Here is a 22,773-nt window from a genome sequence, read left to right as displayed (position 1 = left end):
CCTGTCCATTCTGGGATGTTGTGTTCCCTAAGGACCTCGCTCAGCCTCAGACCTGTCCATTCTGGGATGCTGCCTTCCCTAAGGGCCTCGCTCAGCCTCAGACCTGTCCATTCTGGGATGTGGCCTTCCCTAAGGGCCTCGCTCAGACCCAGACCTGTCCATTCTGGGATGTTGTCTTCCCTCAGAGCCTCGCTCAGCCTCAGACCTGTCCATTCTGGGATGCTGTCTTCCCTAAGGGCCTCGCTCAGCCTCAGACCTGTCCATTCTGAGATGTGGCCTTCCCTAAGGGCCTCGCTCAGACTCAGAACTGTCCATTTTGGGATGTTGTCTTCCCATCTCTTTTTCTGTCTGCATCTCCTCTCTCCTTGTACAGTGCGCTGCAACATCGTCTTTGCAAGTCCTGTTGGTCTTGTGATGTGCCCATACAACCTCAATTTGCGTTTCTTCACAGTGGTGAGAAGATCTTCGCAGGGCCCAATGCTTTGCTTGATTCTGTTTCTCACTTCCTTGTTGGTTATGTGATGTATGTACGTGATGCCCAAAAGTCTTCGAAAGCATCTCATTTCTGTGGCCTGTATCCTCTTTTCTAACTCTGCCGTGAGGGTCCATGTTTCACATGCGTTCAGGAAGATCGAGATGACCAAGGTATGCATCAGCCTGATCTTGGAGCTGAGTGCAGTATTCTTGTCTCCTTCTTCTTCTTCTTCTCCTTCTGCGTTCGTGGGCTGCAACTCCCACGTTCACTCGTATGCACACGAGTGGAATTTTACGTGTATGACCGTTTTTACCCCGCCATGTAGGCAGCCATACTCCGCTTTCGGGGGTGTGCATGCTGGGTATGTTCCTGTTTCCATAACCCACCGAACTCTGACATGGATTACAGGGTCTTTAACGTGCGTATTTGATCTTCTGCTTGCATATACACACGAAGGGGGTTCAGGCACTAGCAGGTCTGCACATATGTTGACCTGGGAGATCGTAAAAATCTCCACCCTTAACCCACCAACGTGATTCGAACCCGGGACCCTCAGATTGAAAGTCCAACGCTTTAACCACTCGGCTATTGTGCCCGTCAGTATTCTTGTCAATCCATATGGTCTTGGAGCCCAGTGCAGTGTTCTTGTCATTCCATATGGTCTTCAGCTTAGTCAGCACCCCAGTTGTTTAGGCGATCCTGGACAATATTTCTTGCTTTGATCCTTCTTCAGTCACAATTGACTCTGAGTACTTGAAGCTCTGCACGGTCTCTAGTTTCTGGCCACTAATTTTGATGTCTGAGCTGATACCCTTGATGTTGGACTTCTCTGAACTGATCTCCATGCCGTATGCTGTTGATGCCTTGTCCAAGCGTTCCACTAACCTAACAAGGTCCTCTTCGTTACCTGCAAGGGCGGCAATGTCATCGACAAAACGCAAGTTTGTGATTGTTCTGCCTCCAATGCTGACTGATCCATCATGGTCTTCTGAGGCGTCAGTCATGATTCTCTCAAGGAAGAAGTTAAAGAGAGTTAGCGAGAGCAGGCAGCCTTGTCTGACTCCAACTGTTATTCTGAACCATTCTCCTGACGTTGATCAAGTTGGCGTTGATGTTACACAACTTCATCGTGGACCAGAGGCTGCGTGCCACACCCTGTCAAAAGCTTTCTTAAAGTCCATGAACACATGGAAGAGATCCTGTTGGATCACGCGGTATCCTTGGGTTGAAGATCTGTTGAGTTATACTGCGTCCTGCTCTGAAACCTGCTTGTTCCTCAGCTATGCTCTTTTCAGCTTGAGGCTTCAACCTGTTCAGTAAGATTTTCAGCATGACTTTGTTTGAATGGGTTATAAGGCTGATTGTTCGACAGTTCTGACATTCTTGCAGGGTGCCCTTCTTTGGGAGAGACCGGTGACTGAGTCCAAGGAGTGGGCCATTCTCCTGTCTGTCAGATCTTGTTGCAAATGGTAAGCAGGGCATCCATCATGGCTTCTCCTGCTTGAACTAGCTCAGCCGGGATGTTGTCCTCTCCAGCGACTTTCCGTTGTTTGAGCGATTTCACTGCTGCCTCTACTTCTTCCCATAGAATGGAATAGTTTCCGGTGTTGGTGACTGGTGAGTGTTTCAATACTTCTGGGTCTCCTTTGGCTCTGTGGGTGTATAGTTCTGAGCAGTATTCTATCCATCTGTTTAGAATGTCGTGGTCTTCTGTGAGACAGTTCCCATCTTTATCGTATATGGTGGTGGTAGGACCTTGCTTTGAACTGGTTAGATCTGGGGGAGGGGGTGGGGGGCGACCCGTTTGACTGAATTCCCATCGCAGTGGAGGAGAAAAGATTGCACGATGATAATTATGCGCCGGTATCACACTACCTTCAACTGGTACCCTGCGTTCTGGAGGGGGCTGGAGTGGTGAGGGCTGGAGTGGGGGCTGGGGGGGAGGGACACCTTAGACTAAGCTGTGAATGAATTCCCATCGCAGTGGAGGAGAAAAGACTGCACGATGATAACTGGACACCAGTGTCACTCTACCTTCCATCGGTACCCTGAGTTCTGGGTGAACGGAACTCCCCTGCCGTCGTCGCTAAGTCTGACGTAGCTCCAGAGCAGAGCGAAAGTGTCCAGGTCTCCTTCCTGAAGGAGGGCCCGGTGCTGATCCAGCAGGGCCTGCACCCGTGACGACTGTCTGGCGTGGGTTGTGTTGCTGTAGTGGACGGGGAGGCGGTGGGGGTGGTGGTGTTGGAGGTCCTTGTGAACAGACACCGCGAAGGGCCGCAAATCCTCAGGAGCAGAGGGCAGTGGGCACACAATGAAAGCGCCCAGTGACCTGCCCGCAGGACAAAAAAAAAGGGCAAAAGGAGTCATGCACGCGCACTGCATAGCCATGCGCCGCCCCCTCTCCTCTCCTTCCACACACACACACACACACACATGCTTGCACACACAAGCACACAGGCACTTATTCACACACACGCGAGCACATTCACACACACGGTTTGGTTGGTTAATTTGTGCATTTACCCTCTTGATACACACAAACGTATACTCAAAAACAGGTACAAACAAACTGTCGCGCATGAGGGCCGACACACACACACACGCGCGCGCGCTGATGAACACGCTCACACGTACGTACATTAACACGCATACACAAACATACACACGCACACACATTTTCACGTACATTCACTTACACACACACACACACACACACACACACACACACACTTTGAATAGAATACTCCTTTGTCTCCTGCAGGAGTCAACTCCGTTGCCTCCTGCCAACTTTAGCATGCTTGCTTCATGGAGTCGTTAGCTTCCTTACCAACTGTAGGAGTTAACTCCCTCATGTCCTGTTTTCGTTAACTCCCTAATCTCCTCCCACACCTCCTGCAAGCGTTCTCTCTCCCTACAGACGTCCCTTCCCTCACCCCTACAGACGTCGTCTCTCTCACCCCTACAAACGTCCTCTCTCTCTCCCCCTGCAGACGTCCCTTCCCTCACCCCTACAGACGTCCCTTCCCTCACCCCTACAGACGTCCTCTCTCTCTCCCCCTGCAGACGTCCCTTCCCTCACCCCTACAGACGTCCCTTCACTCACCCCCTGCAGACGTCCTCTCCCTCTCCCCCTGCAGACGTCCCTTCCCTCACCCCTACAGACGTCCCTTCCCTCACCCCTACAGACGTCCCTTCCCTCACCCCTACAGACGTCCCTTCCCTCACCCCTACAGACGTCCCTTCCCTCACCCCTACAGACGTCCCTTCCCTCACCCCTACAGACGTCCCTTCCCTCACCCCTACAGACGTCGTCTCTCTCACCCCTACAAACGTCCTCTCTCTCTCCCCCTGCAGACGTCCCTTCCCTCACCCCTACAGACGTCCCTTCCTCACCCCCTGCAGACGTCCTCTCTCTCACCCCTACAGACTTCCTCTCTCACCCCTACAAACGTCCTCTCTCTCACCCCTACAAACGTCCTCTCTCTCACCCCTACAAACGTCCTCTCTCTCTCCCCCTACAGACGCCCCTTCCCTCACCCCCTACAGACGCCCCTTCCCTCACCCCCTACAGACGCCCCTTCCCTCACCCCCTACAGACGCCCCTTCCTTCACCCCTGCAGACGCCCCTTCACTCACCCCCTGCAGACGTCCTCTCCCTCACCCCTACAGACGTCCTCTCCCTCACCCCTACAGACGTACCTTCACTCACCCCCTGCAGACGTCCTCTCTCTCACCCCTACAGACGTCCTCTCCCTCACCCCTACAGACGTCCCTTCCCTCACCCCCTGCAGACGTCCCCTCCCTCACCCCTACAGACGTCCCTTCACTCTCCCCCTGCAGACGTCCCTTCCCTCACCCCCTGCAGACGTCCTCTCTCTCACCCCTGCAGACGTCCCTTCCCTCACCCCCTGCAGACGTCCTCTCTCTCACCCCCTGCAGACGTCCTCTCCCTCACCCCCTGCAGACGTCCCTTCCCTCACCCCCTGCAGACGTCCTCTCCCTCACCCCCTGCAGACGTCCTCTCCCTCACCCCCTGCAGACGTCCTCTCCCTCACCCCTGCAGACGTCCTCTCCCTCACCCCTAGAGACGTCCTCTCTCTCACCCCCTGCAGACGTCCTCTCCCTCACCCCTACAGACGTCCTCTCTCTCACCCCCTGCAGACGTCCTCTCCCTCACCCCTCACCCCCTGCAGACGTCCTCTCCCTCACCCCCTGTAGACGTCCTCTCTCTCACCCCTCACCCCCTGCAGACGTCCTCTCCCTCACCCCTGCAGACGTCCTCTCCCTCACCCCCTGCAGACGTCCTCTCCCTCACCCCCTGCAGACGTCCTCTCTCTCACCCCCTGCAGACGTCCTCTCCCTCACCCCTCACCCCCTGCAGACGTCCTCTCACCCCTCACTCCCTGCAGACCTCTTCCTCACCCCCTCCAACCCAACCCCACACACAACTTAATTTCCCCCACACACAACCTAATTTTCCCCGTCCTGCCAGTTCTCCTGTAGGTTTTAGCTCCCTTACCTCCTGCCGTTTGGCCGCCGGAAGTGGGAAACATTACCGGAAACACTGAGCATGACGGGACAGCGAAGGCAGCCATAGTAGCGACAGGTGACGTTGCTATAAGGCAGAGGATATCGCGCGACCCCAACGACCCGGATGACAGGTGGCTTCTCTACGTCATCATAATGGGCCGCATACATCAGCACGTGTTTGACATCGTCCACGCTTTGCCAGAAGGGCTGGCCAACTTCTATTCGATCCCACGGCCGTAGAAAGTAGTCTTCGTGCCCCTCGGGAAACCAGGGTACATCACTGCTTCGGTTGGTCGCCGTGTGAGACGATTCCGAAGATTCTGTGCTGAGGTGCGCTTTAATTCGATTCCATGTTGATACCAGCTCGCCTGAGTTGCTGCGGTCAGTTTTGGATTTTGGAAGACCGTTGTCAAAGACATCCCAGAAAGATGAAGATAAATTCCTCAATTGCACAATGATCGTCATGGTTGAAGTAATCGCAAGCAAAACAAAAATCAGTTTAAAGTACTTCGCGGTCATAGTGTCCGTGTGTGTGTGTTTTTGTTTGTTGTTGTTTCTTTCAAAATAAAATCCACTTGACTTTTCTGGTTGATAAAGGAAAAGAGTCAGGTACGGTACACTGACACGGTTTAGAAGGAAGGCTACGATTGGTTCAAAGTATTGTCTTCATGCTCCCATAGACCATGGGGTCAAGTCCTTGGAAGTTCTCTTTCTGGCTCAGACACAGTCTGTTTTCGGGGCCATTTAGTTCGGGAATCAAGAAAAGTTAAGTTATAAGTTAAGTTATAACTTCTTCACAGCTTTTTTGGGGGGACTGGGGTGGGTGGGCTTGTTATTGATATGGAGTCCACTGTTGCTGGTACTTATTCTACTGCAACAATCAGCAGATGTCCTGAAACAGAACACAGTGTCACAGTGTCATGTAATTCAGTTGAGTGTGATTTACTTCATGCTGAATAAAACAATAACAACTACAAAATGCCCACACTATCAGCTATGTTCACAACACTAGGCCTTCCATGATACTAATAATGCTCAGACAAGGAAAGGTTTATAACTAACAACAACAACAAAATGCCCACACTATCAGCTATGTTCACAACACTAGGCCTTCCATGATACTAATAATGCTCAGACAAGGAAAGGTTTATAACTAACAACAACAACAACAAAATGCCCACACTATCAGCTATGTTCACAACACTAGGCCTTCCACGATACTAATAATGCTCAGACAAGGAAAGGTTTATAACTAACAACAACAACAACAACAAAATGTCCACACTATCAGCTATGTTCACAACACTAGCCCTACCATGATACTAATAATGCTCAGACAAGGAAAGGTTTATAACTAACAACAACAACAACAAAATGCCCACTGTAACGGATTATTTTTTCTTAAATCCGTAGGCCTGTGTTACTTTCAACCGGCACTCAAAAAAACAACACGAACGCGAATCAAGTTTTTTTTTAGAAGAACGCAAACTCACGTTTTCTTTTACTTTTTGATTAACTCAATAATATTAATAAATATATAATCAAAGAAAGAAAATAAGTGTTCATTTCCCAACTCAATCAAAAAAATAAACTCGTTATGCCAATTCACTCAAAAATAAATAATTCCTTTCTTTCAACTCACTGAAAAAAAATATAAACAAAAAGTAACTAAACGCACACACCACAATGACGGCCGCAAACAAAACACCCCAAAAGTTTTCCAGTGGCTTGCGGAACCGTTCAGTGGATCACCATTCCAGCTCCCAGCATCATCCGGCGTGCAACAGCGCTCCGACGCTTGGGCACCTCTTCCAACATCGAACCGAAACAGCAGCAGTTCCAACAGGGGGCCCCTCGACTCAGTGGGTCCCCCCCCCCCCCGGCCGGTCAACGTCCCTGGCTCCTCAGGCCCGTCCCGTCAACGTCCATGGGCGGCTCCACCACCCCGACACTGCTCCAACCTCCTGGAAGAATGTTTCACCCCTGCGCACATTAACAACGTCCAGCCAGCCGCTCGTTCTCCTCCCCACCGGTCAAACCATGACCTCATAGTACATGACGTAACGTAACTTAGCGATGACGTCAAATTCAGGTATTCCATGATTTTCCGGGAGATTCTGTCCAGGCTTGGCTGTACACCAAAAGTCCTTGTGGTACTGCAGCAACTCCATGTGTTATTAGAGACGGGGGACACTCGATGAGTACGAAGAGTTCTGTGTTCATTGAGAAGAGGAGGTTGCACAAAATGTAAACACCGTAACGTTGTTCAACTGGTATATTCTTGGTATAATGTCGGGAAGGACAGTGGAAGAAAGGGGAAGGTAAAGGAAGGAGGGTAGGGTAAAGGGAACATGAGGTAGGGCAAGGGGAATTATTAAAAGTTGAACGGGTGAACTTCGAGCACTGCACTTGCTGAACAGGACACTTCAACAGTTGGTATAGTACTTACATTTGTGCCAGTACTGTTTGTTGACATGTCAATCTGATGTACCAACATCTGAAGGTATCACAATGTCACAGCGACTGTCATAGCTGGCCGTTCATCCATTGGAGCCAGACAACACATGTACAGAGCGATTTGTTACACCCACATTATCAGCTATGTTCACAACACTAGCCCCACCATGATACTAATAATGCTCAGACAAGGAAAGGTTTATAACTAACAACAACAACAACAAAATGCCCACACTATCAGCTATGTTCACAACACTAGCCCTACCATGATACTAATAATGCTCAGACAAGGAAAGGTTTATAACTAACAACAACAAAATGCCCACACTATCAGCTATGTTCACAACACTAGCCCTACCATGATACTAATAATACTCAGACAAGGAAAGGTTTATAACTAACAACAACAACAACAAAATGCCCACACTATCAGCTATGTTCACAACACTAGCCCTACCATGATACTAATAATACTCAGACAAGGAAAGGTTTATAACTAACAACAACAACAACAAAATGCCCACACTATCAGCTATGTTCACAACACTAGCCCCACCATGATACTAATAATACTCAGACAAGGAAAGGTTTATAACTAACAACAACAACAACAACAAAATGCCCACACTATCAGCTATGTTCACAACACTAGCCCCACCATGATACTAATAATGCTCAGACAGGGAAAGGTTTATAACTAACAACAACAACAACAACAAAATGCCCACACTATCAGCTATGTTCACAACACTAGCCCCACCATGATACTAATAATGCTCAGACAGGGAAAGGTTTATAACTAACAACAACAACAACAACAAAATGCCCACACTATCAGCTATGTTCACAACACTAGCCCCACCATGATACTAATAATGCTCAGACAAGGAAAGGTATATAACAACAACAACAAAATGCCCACACTATCAGCTATGTTCACAACACTAGCCCCACCATGATACTAATAATGCTCAGACAGGGAAAGGTTTATAACTAACAACAACAACAACAAAATGCCCACACTATCAGCTATGTTCACAACACTAGCCCCACCATGATACTAATAATGCTCAGACAGGGAAAGGTTTATAACTAACAACAACAACAACAAAATGCCCACACTATCAGCTATGTTCACAACACTAGCCCCACCATGATACTAATAATGCTCAGACAGGGAAAGCTTTATAACTAACAACAACAACAACAGCAAAATGCCCACACTATCAGCTATGTTCACAACACTAGCCCCACCATGATACTAATAATGCTCAGACAGGGAAAGGTATATAACAACAACAACAAAATGCCCACACTATCAGCTATGTTCACAACACTAGCCCTACCATGATACTAATAATACTCAGACAGGGAAAGGTTTATAACTAACAACAACAACAACAACAAAATGCCCACACTATCAGCTATGTTCACAACACTAGCCCTACCATGATACTAATAATGCTCAGACAAGGAAAGGCATATAACAACAACAACAACAAAATGCCCACACTATCAGCTATGTTCACAACACTAGCCCTACCATGATACTAATAATACTCAGACAAGGAAAGGTTTATAACTAACAACAACAACAACAAAATGCCCACACTATCAGCTATGTTCACAACACTAGCCCCACCATGATACTAATAATGCTCAGACAGGGAAAGGTTTATAACTAACAACAACAACAACAACAAAATGCCCACACTATCAGCTATGTTCACAACACTAGCCCCACCATGATACTAATAATACTCAGACAAGGAAAGGTTTATAACTAACAACAACAACAACAAAATGCCCACACTATCAGCTATGTTCACAACACTAGCCCTACCATGATACTAATAATGCTCAGACAGGGAAAGGTTTATAACTAACAACAACAACAACAACAAAATGCCCACACTATCAGCTATGTTCACAACACTAGCCCCACCATGATACTAATAATGCTCAGACAGGGAAAGGTTTATAACTAACAACAACAACAACAAAATACCCACACTATCAGCTATGTTCACAACACTAGCCCTACCATGATACTAATAATGCTCAGACAAGGAAAGGTTTATAACTAACAACAACAACAACAACAAAATGCCCACATTATCAGCTATGTTCACAACACTAGCCCTACCATGATACTAATAATGCTCAGACAAGGAAAGGTTTATAACTAACAACAACAACAACAAAATGCCCACACTATCAGCTATGTTCACAACACTAGCCCTACCATGATACTAATAATGCTCAGACAAGGAAAGGTATATAACAACAACAACAAAATGCCCACACTATCAGCTATGTTCACAACACTAGCCCTACCATGATACTAATATTACTCAGACAAGGAAAGGTTTATAACTAACAACAACAACAACAAAATGCCCACACTATCAGCTATGTTCACAACACTAGCCCCACCATGATACTAATAATGCTCAGACAGGGAAAGGTTTATAACTAACAACAACAACAACAAAATGCCCACACTATCAGCTATGTTCACAACACTAGCCCTACCATGATACTAATAATACTCAGACAGGGAAAGGTTTATAACTAACAACAACAAAATGCCCACACTATCAGCTATGTTCACAACACTAGCCCTACCATGATACTAATAATGCTCAGACAGGGAAAGGTTTATAACTAACAACAACAACAACAACAAAATGCCCACACTATCAGCTATGTTCACAACACTAGCCCTACCATGATACTAATAATGCTCAGACAAGGAAAGGTATATAACAACAACAACAAAATGCCCACACTATCAGCTATGTTCACAACACTAGCCCTACCATGATACTAATAATACTCAGACAAGGAAAGGTTTATAACTAACAACAACAACAACAAAATGCCCACACTATCAGCTATGTTCACAACACTAGCCCTACCATGATACTAATAATGCTCAGACAAGGAAAGGTTTATAACTAACAACAACAAAATGCCCACACTATCAGCTATGTTCACAACACTAGCCCCACCATGATACTAATAATGTTCAGACAAGGAAAGGTATATAACAACAACAACAACAAAATGCCCACACTATCAGCTATGTTCACAACACTAGGCCTTCCACGATACTAATAATGCTCAGACAAGGAATGGTTTATAACTAACAACAACAAAATGCCCACACTATCAGCTATGTTCACAACACTAGCCCTACCATGATACTAATAATGCTCAGACAAGGAAAGGTATATAACAACAACAACAACAAAATGCCCACACTATCAGCTATGTTCACAACACTAGCCCTACCAGGATACTAATAATGCTCAGACAAGGAAAGGTTTATAACTAACAACAACAACAAAATGCCCACACTGAACGATGTTCACAACACTAGGCCTACCACGATACTAATAATACTCAGACGCGGAACACAAACAAAAACGCACGCACCCACACGCACTCACAAACACACACACACACACACATACACACACGCGCGCGCGCGTAAATCTTACTTACACAATGTCAAATGTATAAATATACGCCGTGTTTTTTCGCGGTTTAGAATTGGAATGTTCAACTTGCGCTCACACGTTTTGTGATGACACTCCAGAAACCGAAATGCATTTTCTTTTGGTCTGCCCTAAGTACTGTTCTCTGCGTTCCCAGTTTATTTCTTCTAAATTTCACAAACATCCAAGTGTTTTTAAGATGTCCATGTTGTTATCTTGTGCGAGTGAAAGATTGAGTGCAAATTTGTATTCAAAGCGTTTTCATTACGAGCAAATGCTCTGGAATCGTTATCGATGCCCATGTAGTTCGATGATTGTCCTAATATTCATTTTCCCTGTATTAATTCTTTTTGTCCTTATTAACTCCATTGTTATGGATCTGTGGTCTGACAACTAAAATATTTCGACTTCGACTTCCACACACACACACACACACACACACGGACGACGTCATCAAGATGGCGAGGACAATGCAAGGCTAGTATATATTATGTGCAACAGATAATACAAAAACGACCCATTGCAGAAAGCCCTAAACGTACATCCCAGAAGTTGGGAAGTGAAAACAAAGAACGCGAAACCACCAGGTCCAACAACAACAGAGAAATCAGTGCTGCTGAGGACATGGAAACGCCATGTGTTTGTGGTCAACCAAAAGATGGCTGGGTAATCCTGCAGTTTAGAATACGAAAGGAGTGGTCTTAGAGCTTAGCTGAGGGTTGCATTCGACTCAGCGCATCGAAGTCAGTCTAAAACACCTTCTACTTTTTCATTTTAACGGCCCCTGAGTTTAGTATTCTAAACTGCAGGATTACCAGATGGCTGCACTGTCACTTGCTCGGTCCGCCACAAACACATACATTGGGTATGTACCAAACTGCCAATATACCAACTGAGCATTTTTTGTACAAACCATACGGACATATATGTGTGAAAATTGTGCTGTCAAATATATCACAGAAATATCATGACGTAATTAAAAAAGAAGCAGAACAACGACAAAGAGACTCTGATTACTTCAAATGTCTACCCTGACCTGGACACGTCACTGGAAAACGACAATGACAGATAAAACCAGATCATGCCAGAAACACCAAACATGCATACTACTGTCTTACACGGTCTGAAAAGAATGACTTATCTACAACAACAAAATGGCGACACCATGAGACACATCCTACAGACGATTTCGAAACGCTACATTCGGACGGACAGAGCCCTGACGGAAACCATGGAACTAACAGAAGAGGCAAGTTCACTGACACCAAGTACTCCCCCCGCAGTCCCTTCTGCCCCACTGACTTAAGCGGAAGCGGTGCCATCTCAGCCACCCTCGTCTGGCGCTTCCCTGCCCACTGGTGATGGTAAAAACCACCACGAAGAACAAAGCAAAAAGGTGGCGTTATGCCGCCGTCCCGCTATGCCGCTATCCCGATTTATTCCCTTTCGCTTTTCATCACATGCGCGTGAAAAGTGATATATGACAGTAGCAGTTTTCACAAATGACGTATATTATGATGTAAACACTGAATGACACTAAAACTCGCCATTTAGAGGCGGGCTCGTGAAAATGCAAACTAAATGATAAAAAATATTTATTCAGGACAAATGTAATACTTTCAATTTTCTACATTTTTAATGAGAAACAAAACCAATAACAAGCAAAAAGAAAAAAGTGTGCTAGAAACGAATTTTAAAGGAAAGTTTCTTGTACAGATCATTTCTCCACTAGTATCTATAGCCCAAAACAAGGAAATGGCGGAAACAATCTTCCAATGTACTGCAAATGTAAAATGCCCTGGTACCGAAAGGGAATAAAATCATATTACCGCAGACCCATTGTCAAACAATCTCTCTCTCTCTCTCTCTCTCTCTCTCTCTCTCTCTCTCACACACACACACACACACACACACACACACACACACACAGACACATACCCAATCACACTCAAAAAGAAATAAAAGATCATAACAACCAATGTTTGTCCCAAACAAACTTTTTTGTGACAAAAGACAATCCGTAAACGGGTCGGCACAACGGGTCGGCGGCATAGCGGGTCGGCGGCACAACGATACGCTCCCGAACAAGCAACCGTCCACTTGACGTGAAAACTAAACTATCAGCGGGGCGCAAGGCCCAAATATCAGGTGAATATTGCAAAACTGAGTGAAGGCATGACCTGTTGCACACATGTAAGCTTACCATGACTCAGTCCGAACATATTTGGGTACATCTTGAGACTTGCCTCGTTTGGCTATAAATAGCCATGAAATTAGGTCACCCTTCACGCACGGGCCGCGTCACTGTAACTGCAGATCTAAATGTTGTCTTTCCTTTGAGCATCACATATGATTTTCAAACAATCACTGTGATGTTGTATGGTGTACATCATTCGTTTCAGACTCTTTTCTCAATGGATTTAGCATTAAGCATGTAATCAGGTCACAGTAAAAACCAAATGACCTTGACTAGTAACCCCGTAACTTGAAATGTTTTGAAGACAAATATTAAACTCACAGTCCAGAGACAATCGAACGAAAATATAAGATGTTGCATACATGTACAGCGATGCTATCTGAACATTTTGAGACACATAGACCAGCTAGCACTTTCTGCTATTGGCTAAATTTAGTCATAAAATGATGTCACTGTACACGCACTGACTTCATTACGGTCACTTCTGTTCCAATAAGCGTGTTTGTTTATCGCACTACTTATGGCCATTCATAAAAAGACAGTGGTGCACTAGATCGGTATTAAATATAATTATTCATAAACGCTCTGATTACCAGGAATCTATATGAATTTGTGTTGTTTAATCTGCCAACCACACGTCAGTAGATTAATCAAATCTGTAATAAGGTCACAGCAACATGTGGTGGCCTGAACCAGCAACTTTATATTTAAGCCTGAAAGATATCTTTAATGTCTGAACAAAATATATATTTGATTAGGTCATGGTAGCTGGGTACGTGATACCGTAGTAACCGAAATAGATATTCTATAATGTAGGAAATACAGTGAGACAGTTCTCCTTATGTCAAATTATATTTGCGATAATAGCCTGCTAAAAATCATAAAATATGAACGCTTAACTCACAGTCCTCAGAACATCCACAACATATAAATCAGCTTTCACTCAGCCAGGGTCCTCTTTTTTTTTCCAAACAGTACTCAAGTAACTGATTTGGACTGTAAGCGACTGATCCAACAAAATACCTACATGATCAGAAGTATGACTGGCTGGTAGAATATCATAGCAAAAGTTACAAAAGTGACCAGTCCATTCAAATCACAGCACCAGACAGGTGACTGCCTACTTGCATTTTTCATTAGGACACTAGGCCACATCACAGGAATTGTAAACGAGGAAAGAAGCAGCGACTCGTGGTTCTGAATAAGTATTAAGGTAGTTGAGGGTTAATTATTCATCACTCTCACGAGACATCAAAGGGCAATGGAAAAAGAAGGGATGTAGGGAGTATTGGGGGTATGAGTTGGGGACGGGTTCATTAGATGAAAATCCCACTTGCATGTCTCTGGAGTGATGGCCTAGAGGTAACGCGTCCGCGTAGGAAGCGAGAGAATCTGAGCGCGCTGGTTCGAATCACGGTTCAGCCACCGATATTTTCTCCCCCTCCACTAGACCTTGAGTGGTAGTCTGGACGCTAGTCATTCGGATGAGACGATAAACCGAGGTCCCGTGTGCAGCATGCACTTAGCGCACGTAAAAGAACCCACGGCAACAAAAGGGTTGTTCCTGGCAAAATTTTGTAGAAAAATCCACATCGATAGGAAAAACAAATAAAACTGCATGCAGGAAAAAATACAAAAAGATGGGTGGCGCTAGCGCTGTAGTGTAGCGACGCGCTCTCCCTGGGGAGAGCAGCCCGAATTTCACACAGAGAAATCTGTTGTGATAAAAAGAAATACAAATACAAATGTCATCGGATGTGTGATTACAAGAATCATAAAGTGCATAGGGTGCTCACTATAAAACCAAATAAACAATTTTGATAATGTTTCAGCTTGACTGAAAAACTAAAACATGAAGCTGGTATTCCCAAGTTATTGAAAACCCTTCTCGACAAAGCTAGGTTGTCTCTTTCCAGCTGGACAATGTCTAGTCCTTGTAAACAAAAAAAAGTGCACTGCAAGTTGGTCTTGTAGCATGTGCACTTTCTCAGCTCACATCGTGTTCCTTGACCTTGAGGCAGAGTGGTCCCCTTGGGACACCATGTCTTTCCCCTCTTCTTTAGCGATCCCCACAGTTCTACCTCCAGACGTAAGCACTCTCTCTGGTAAACTGCTCTCTTTGTGTGCCGTTCAAGAGCTGCTGATAATTATGGGCGGGTTATTTTCCAAAGGTTTCTTTCTTAGGCGACGAGAGGCTGTCTGACCTGGCTGACGTCACGCAGTTCGCCCAGACGATCAAACAGCAGGACAACAAACTGCTCAGTGATGTGCGTAAGGGGCTCAGAGAGTCTGGTTATCCATCATCACCAGGAAAGCATCAGTAGTTTGCCTGCAACCACTCCACGTGTTCCATGCTTTTCTTTTGCCTCTGCCAACAAGCGTACCCATGGTTCACGTGTGATTCTTGCTGAACAACAACAAAATCAAACGTAACACGGGGAGGGAGGGGGAGGTAACAGTACACTACTGATAGATATGTGTGTATATCTATCTATCTATCTGTGTGTGTATATATATATATATATATATATACACATACATACATACATATAATTATTACACACACACACACACACACACACACACACACACACACACACACACATGTGTATATATATATATATATATATTACACACACCAAATCATTAGAGATGACTCCCAGTATGGAGGCCAAGCGCGCTGCACTCACCAAGTACAAACGGTCACCCAGTGAGAAGAACCTGCAAATCCTCAGAGCCGCCAGGAGTAAGGTTCAGCTTAACGCATGCAATGCGATGTGCAAATGAGTACTGGACAGAGCTCAGTGAAGAGATACAGAATGCTGCTGAAAGAGGCAACATCCGAGGGATGTATGATGGCATCAAGAAAGCACTGGGACCAACACAGAGCAAGACTGCCCCCCCCCCCTCACCCCCCTCAAATCCTCCACTGGGGAAGTAATCAACGATCCTAACCAGCAGATGGAGAGATGGGCGGAACACTACTCCGACCTCTACTCCACAGAAAAGATGGTGTCCAACTCAGCCCTCAATGCCATCAAGTGCATGCCGGTCATGGAAGAACTTGACGCAGAGCACCTGGCAGCGACGGAATTCCCACAGACCTCATTAAACACTGCCAGACTACTCCTGCATCCTCTGCACGCAGTCCTCTGTCAGTGCTGGAATGAGGGAGCTGTACCACAGGACATGAGGGACGCCAAGGTTATCACCCTCTACAAAAACAAGGGCGAAAGGAGCGACTGCAACAACTACAGAGGCATCTCGCTTCTCAGCATTGTAGGCAAAGTCTACGCTCGGATCCTCCTAATTCGCCTGCAGAAACTGGCCGAAAGCGTTTATCCGGAATCACAGTGCGGTTTCCGAGCAGAGAGATCTATGGTAGACAAGATCTTCTCCCTACGCCAAATCCAGGATAAGTGCAGAGAGCAGATGATGCCCCTGTATGTCGCATTCATTGACCTCACCAAGGCCTTTGACCTAGTCAGCAGAGACGGCCTTTTCAGGGCTCTTCGAAAGATCGATTGCACCCCCCCCTCCCCCCCTCCAATTTGCACAGCTTGATTGAGTCCTTCCACTCCAACATGAAAGGGACTGTGCAGTTTAATGGTAACCTCTCCAAGCCCTTCGACGAACGCAGCGGTGTCAAACAAGGCTGTGTCCTCGCCCCCACCTTATTTGGAATCTTCTTTGCTCTTCTCCTGAGGTATGCGTTAAGCACAGCGCAAGAAGGGATCTACCTGCAGACCCTATCAGATGGCAGGCTCTTCAATCTCGCCCGCCTCAGAGCAAGGACAAAAGTACGCGAAGCCCTCATCAGACATGCTCTTTGCCGACGATGCCGCAGTTGTGACCATCACACCCACCGGGACTTGTGGTAACTAATGGACCGCTTCTCCCAGGCCTGCAAAGATTTCGGTCTGACCATCGGTCTCAAGAAGACAAACGTCCTAGGCCAAGACACGCCATCTCCACCAGCCAACACCATTGATGTCTACGAGCTTGAAGTCATCCATCAATTCACTTACCTTGGGTCCACCATCACCGACAACCTCTCCCTTGACACCGAGATCGGGAAGGCAGCCACAACGCTAGCCCGCCTCACACAAAGAGTGTGGACAAATCCCAAGCTGACCACGAAGACAACGATGGCTGTATACAACGCCTGCGTCCTCAGCACCTTGCTGTATGGCAGTGAGGCGTGGACCACACATGCTCGTCAGGAGAAAATGCTCAATGCCTTCCACCTGAGAAGCCTACGGCGCATACTCGGCATCTCCTGTCAAGACAAGGTGGCAAACACCGAAGTCCTGACTCGCGCTGGCCTCCCGACCATGTATACCATACTGAGACAGCGTCGGCTGCGCTGGCTGGGCCACGTTCGCCGCATGGAAGATGGTCGCATCCCAAAAGACATCCTTTATGGAGAGCTTGCCACGGGGCAGAGAAGCATCGGTCGCCCACAGCTGAGATACAAAGATGTTTGCAAACGTGACATGAAGGCGCTTGAGATCAACACTGAGTCCTGGGAGGACCTTGCAGATGACCGCAACAGATGGAGCAGCACTCTCAAGAATCAGTTACGGATTGGCGAGAACAAACTGTCAGCTGCTGCAGCAGAAAAGCGAGCTTGCAGAAAAGGGACGGCAGCCAACAGACCAGCATCAGCTTACACATGTGACCGCTGCGACAGAGACTGTCTTTCTCGCATCGGTCTCTGCAGTCACAGGCGACGCTGCTTGGTCCAAGCAGACAGCCCAGTTAGACATTAGGAGGGATAATTATACTCTATCCATGGTCAGCCATGACCGAAGGAGGCCTACTACTACTACTACTATCACACACACACACACACACACACACACACACACACACACACACACACAGACGGTTCACTATTAGACAATGGCCAAGCAGGTTCATCTTTCGTTATACCAGAACTGAAAACGGAAAGATCATACTATATTGGTAAAAATCGTTCATTGTTCACTGCTGAACTAATTGCTGTTCTTATAGCTCAAAATCATATTCTTGATTTTCCAATTTACCTTCTACAAGTCCTGTTTTGCGTTGATTCCAAATCTGTATTATGTGCTTTAAACTCATCAAATTGTAAGAACAAATCTAAAATCATAATAGAAATCAGCCACATTTTACATCTTTTAAGCTTGAAAGGAACACACATTACGTTTTGCTGGGTTCCTTCACATCTTGGTATTCTCTACAATGAATGGGCTGACAGGACTGCAAGAAAAGGTGCAAAAAACGAACAGGGAACCATAGAACTTTATGTGCCTCTGTCTGTACAAGAGGGTTATCGAATACTAGAAAAAAACATAGTGGAACAAAGAGAATTATAACAAGAAAACGGTAAAGCTTTAAACCACAGTGTAATTAATGTTCAACAACCGGAAACTATCAATCAGTCAAATACATACAGTAATTCAATAAAATTAAGGCAGATTCATACATTATCAAACAGGATAAAACTGAACGCTTTTATAAGTAAATTCAGCAAAGATGTCAGATGCATATGTGGAGAACATATTTCTAGCAATCATGTAATATTCGAATGTCAGAATCTAAAATGTTTTTTGCCAGACTTCACCAAAAGTTCTTTTGAAGGTGTTATTAACAATCCCAATATGTTATTTGTTATTGCAGGTTTGCTGCGTAGTCCTATAGGACATTTGTTATAGTTGTTATAGTCGTTTGATGGCGTTTATAACGTTTCCATTTTCCATAGCGTTGTCTCTCCCTATCCACCCTCCCCCTCCCACAACCCCTACCCCCACGATTTTTTTGTTATTTTTTTTCGTCAAATATCACTTCAAGTGGAAAGACGTTAAACTGAAGACAACAAACAACTCACTAGAACCTTGTGTGCAGATCTGTGTCAGACATTGCTTGCACACGTATATATAATATATAAATTAGTAACTATACATACATATAGATGTATATATATATATATATATATATATATATATATATATATATATATATATATAATTAGTAAGCATACACACATATAGATGTATATAAACATATATATATAGAGAGAGAGGGAGAGAGAGAGAGATGTATATATCATATATATCATATATGGATATAGATATATCTATCACACACACACACAGATATATATATATATATAATTAGATAGTACTACACAGTCATGTCAAAACATACATCGCCTTTTCATTATTTAACACACACACACACACACACACACACACACACACACACACACACACACACACACACACACACAACGCTCGAGCGTCGGAAACAGGAATAAAACTGTTTTTGGTTCTAAATTTTTTAATGTCAAGAGTCATGTAGCGTCTTCCAGTTCAGTTTGTTTTTGTTTGTTTAGCGTCTTCTAGTTCAGTTTGTTTTTGTTTGTTTAGCGTCTTCCAGTTCAGTTTGTTTTTGTTTGTTTTTGTTTTGTTTTTGTTTTTTGGTTGTTGTTGTTTGTTTGGGTTTGTTTTTTGTGGGGTTTTTTTTTTGTTGTTTTTTTTTTCTTCTATTTTTCCATTTTATAATAAATTGTCATAAAGTGATGGCCTTGAGATAACGTGTCCGCCTAGGAAGCGAGAGAATCTGAGCGCGCTGGTTCGAATCACGGCTCAGCCGCCGATATTTTCTCCCCCTCCGCTGGACCTTGAGTGGTGGTCTGGACGCTAGTCATTCGGATGAGACGATAATAAGTCCCTTGTGCAGCATGCACTTAGCGCACATAAAAGAACCCACGGCAACAAAAGGGTTGTTCCTGGCAAAATTCTGTAGAAAAATCCTCTTCGATAGGAAAAACAAAAATTAAACTGCACGCAGGAAAAAATATTTAAAAAAAAAAAAAATGGGTGGCGCAGTAGTGTAGCGACGCGCTCTCCCTGGGGAGAGGAGCCCGAATTTCACACAGAGAAATCTGTCTGACAAATAAAGAACTGCAAATACAAATACATATCATGTTTAGACTTCCATACCAACATATAAAATGAACTTTAACCCACCCACATCCACCCTCTCTCTCTCTCTTTCTCTGTCTCTCTCTTCCATTTGTGACAACTTTTTTTTTCTGTACAATAACTGTATTTTTTTTTTATATATAGTTAGAATAATCGTGCTTTTTTTTTTTTTTTTTTTTTTTTTTTTTTTTTTTTACTAATGCACATTTTCTCTGATTATTACTATGTGTATGACACTTTGGAGGATTGTGTCTTTAACAAGATAAATAGTGCAAAGGGTGGCAAGGGGAAGGGGAAGAAAGGTTGTAAAAAGTCCAGTGACGATTTTGACAATGACGCAATTGCTAATCATGTCGCAGAGCTGCTCGTCCCTTTGTTGTCGTCATCGTTGAAAATTATTTTGGAACAAAATCTAAAGAACATTTTGTTAACTATTGTCGGTGCTGTCACCAAACAGTTTAATCAAGACGTTGAGGTGTTGAAAAGGCAAAACCTCCTTCTTCAGTACAAAGTAGACAAACAAGAACAATACAGCCGACGAGAGGACGTTAAAATCATCGGCATTCCAGAACAAGACAACGAGGACCTGGAGGAGGAAGTCAGTAAAGTCTTCCAGGCTGCGGGCTGTATCATCAAGCCCAGTGAAATAGCTGTTGTCCACAGGTCTGGCCAGAGGAAGACCAACAGCCACAAGTCCACTGTTTCCCGTGGCAACGCTCCCGCTGGCCGACCTGTGCTGGTGAAATTTGTGTCTCGGCGGACAAAGGTAACGTTGATAGAGAAGCGACGTGCCCTGAAAGAGACCCAGGAGTTCAAGAAAGTGTTCATCAACGACGACCTGACTCCTCTCCGCTCCAAACTGCTACACGTGGCAAAGCGCAACGAGGCCTGACTCCTCTCCGCTCCAGACTGCTACACGTGGCAAAGCGCAACGAGGCAGTTGACAGGGTGTCGACAACGCATGACGGTCGGATCCGCTGTGTCCTCAAGAAGACGCCGGGCCAAACTACAAAGGCCAAGGTCGTCCTGATTGACAACCCTGATGACCTGTTCCACCTTGGTGTGGACAGTGTAGACTTTGAAGCTTTGGGTCTTCAGCATGTTGTGGAATAGGGATGCGACGGAGGGCAATGCAGTTTTCTTTCAGAAAACGGTCAAAATTTGTTACCTGACAGTTTTGTTGATTGTTTTATTTCACGTGATTGTTGTTCTGCTTTACATGATTCTTCTGTGAACGATTCAAAAAGCTCAGCTGGTGAAAGACATAACATAAGCTTTGTATCACTCAATGTTTGTGGGTTGCGAAGTAGGATAAAACATAGTGACTTTGTTACACACATTAGTCAGTTTGATGTTATTTTATTAACAGAAACAAAAACAGACAAGCAAGATCACTCATTCCTTGAAAATGTTTTCGATGAACTTGGGTATGCAATACATGTTTTCAGTCGAAAATGTTCATCGTACCAACGTTCAGGTAGTGTTGCTTTTGCATACAAAAAGAAATATTGTAATTATATAACCACTCTACCAAACAAGGACAGCAACCCAGCATGGTTCATGATAAAATCATCCTTAACGGGATATGATAAAGATGTGTGTGTTGGAGTGGTTTACATCCCTCCTGAAGGATCAGTGTATAGTAGTGTTGATATGTTTGATGATGTTGAAAACATGCTCTTTGATATACAAAGTAAATATGATTGCTATATTCTGTTAGCAGGTGACTTCAATGCTTATACAAAAAAATTGAAAGATTTTATTGATCAACATCAGAGTAACAGTATAGGTCCATTCCATGATTTGATCAATGTTTTAGATGAGCAGTTATATATATCCAGTTAAGTGTAGACATAATCAAGATAATCGTCGACCAAACAACTATGGGTATAGATTGATTGACTTGTGTAAATCGTCTTCATTGTATATTCTTAATGGAAGAGCAGGGAGAGATGACGGAATCGGAATGTACACTAGTAATGGCTGTACTGTGGTTGACTACATGATTGGATCCTCCTTTTTGTTCACAAAAATAACAGATTTTACTATTTCCCCATTTGATGCTTTATTATTTGATGTACACAGCCGGTTGATCTTGTCTCTGGCTACTGAGTGTCACATATTGAACCATAAAAATCATACTGATACGGCTGTCATACCGTGTCATAAAAAATATGCCACATCAAATTTAACAGGTCAGAATGAAATAATACGAAAATGGGAACACAAAAAGGCTGCTTCTTTTCAAGAAAATTTGTCTAACGCTGAGCTTACACACTTAAATGACGCAATCGATGCTGATGATATTGACGTCATAAATGATAAGCTCGCAAACATTCTGATTCAGACGGCAAATTCGTTAGAGAGTAGATAAAGTTTTGTGATGAAACTATCATAAAAAAATAAAAATAAAAATTAAAAAAAATTAAAAATCAGTTACGGGTGTACTCCAACAATAACCTTGGGTTACGAAAGAACTGAAAATACACTTGAATAAAAAGAAACTGGCTTTTATGAAGGGTAAACATGGTGTATACAGGGAAAAGAAAAAAGGCCTTCCCGCGACAATCAGTTTCAGCTAAGACACAGCACAAAAACAGAATTGAAGAGAAGTTTAAATCTGGAAACATTAATTAACTC

The 22,773-nt window shown here is 44.5% G+C and overlaps 1 protein-coding gene across 3 annotated transcripts in view; it reads right to left on the bottom strand.

Moving 5' to 3' along the window:
• Positions 1-22,773, bottom strand: part of LOC143274585 (uncharacterized) — a 70,350-nt gene that overhangs the window by 17,755 nt on the left and 29,822 nt on the right. For 2 of the 3 annotated variants that reach the window (XM_076578438.1, XM_076578439.1), the window contains 2 exons: positions 4,995-5,897; positions 2,510-2,804 (listed from right to left, as the gene is read on the bottom strand). In XM_076578438.1, coding sequence (XP_076434553.1) covers positions 2,510-2,804; positions 4,995-5,524 — 825 coding nt within the window. In that variant the 5' untranslated portion in view covers positions 5,525-5,897. Of the gene's footprint in view, positions 1-2,509; positions 2,805-4,994; positions 5,898-6,687; positions 6,847-22,773 lie in introns of those variants that run through there. The other variant, XM_076578440.1, reaches the window with a different exon arrangement.

This window comes from Babylonia areolata, chromosome 29, assembly GCF_041734735.1.
Source record: "Babylonia areolata isolate BAREFJ2019XMU chromosome 29, ASM4173473v1, whole genome shotgun sequence".
Classification (NCBI taxonomy): domain Eukaryota; kingdom Metazoa; phylum Mollusca; class Gastropoda; order Neogastropoda; family Buccinidae; genus Babylonia; species Babylonia areolata.
Note: the sequence above shows the minus strand (reverse complement) of the source record. Positions and strands in the feature narration are given on the sequence as shown.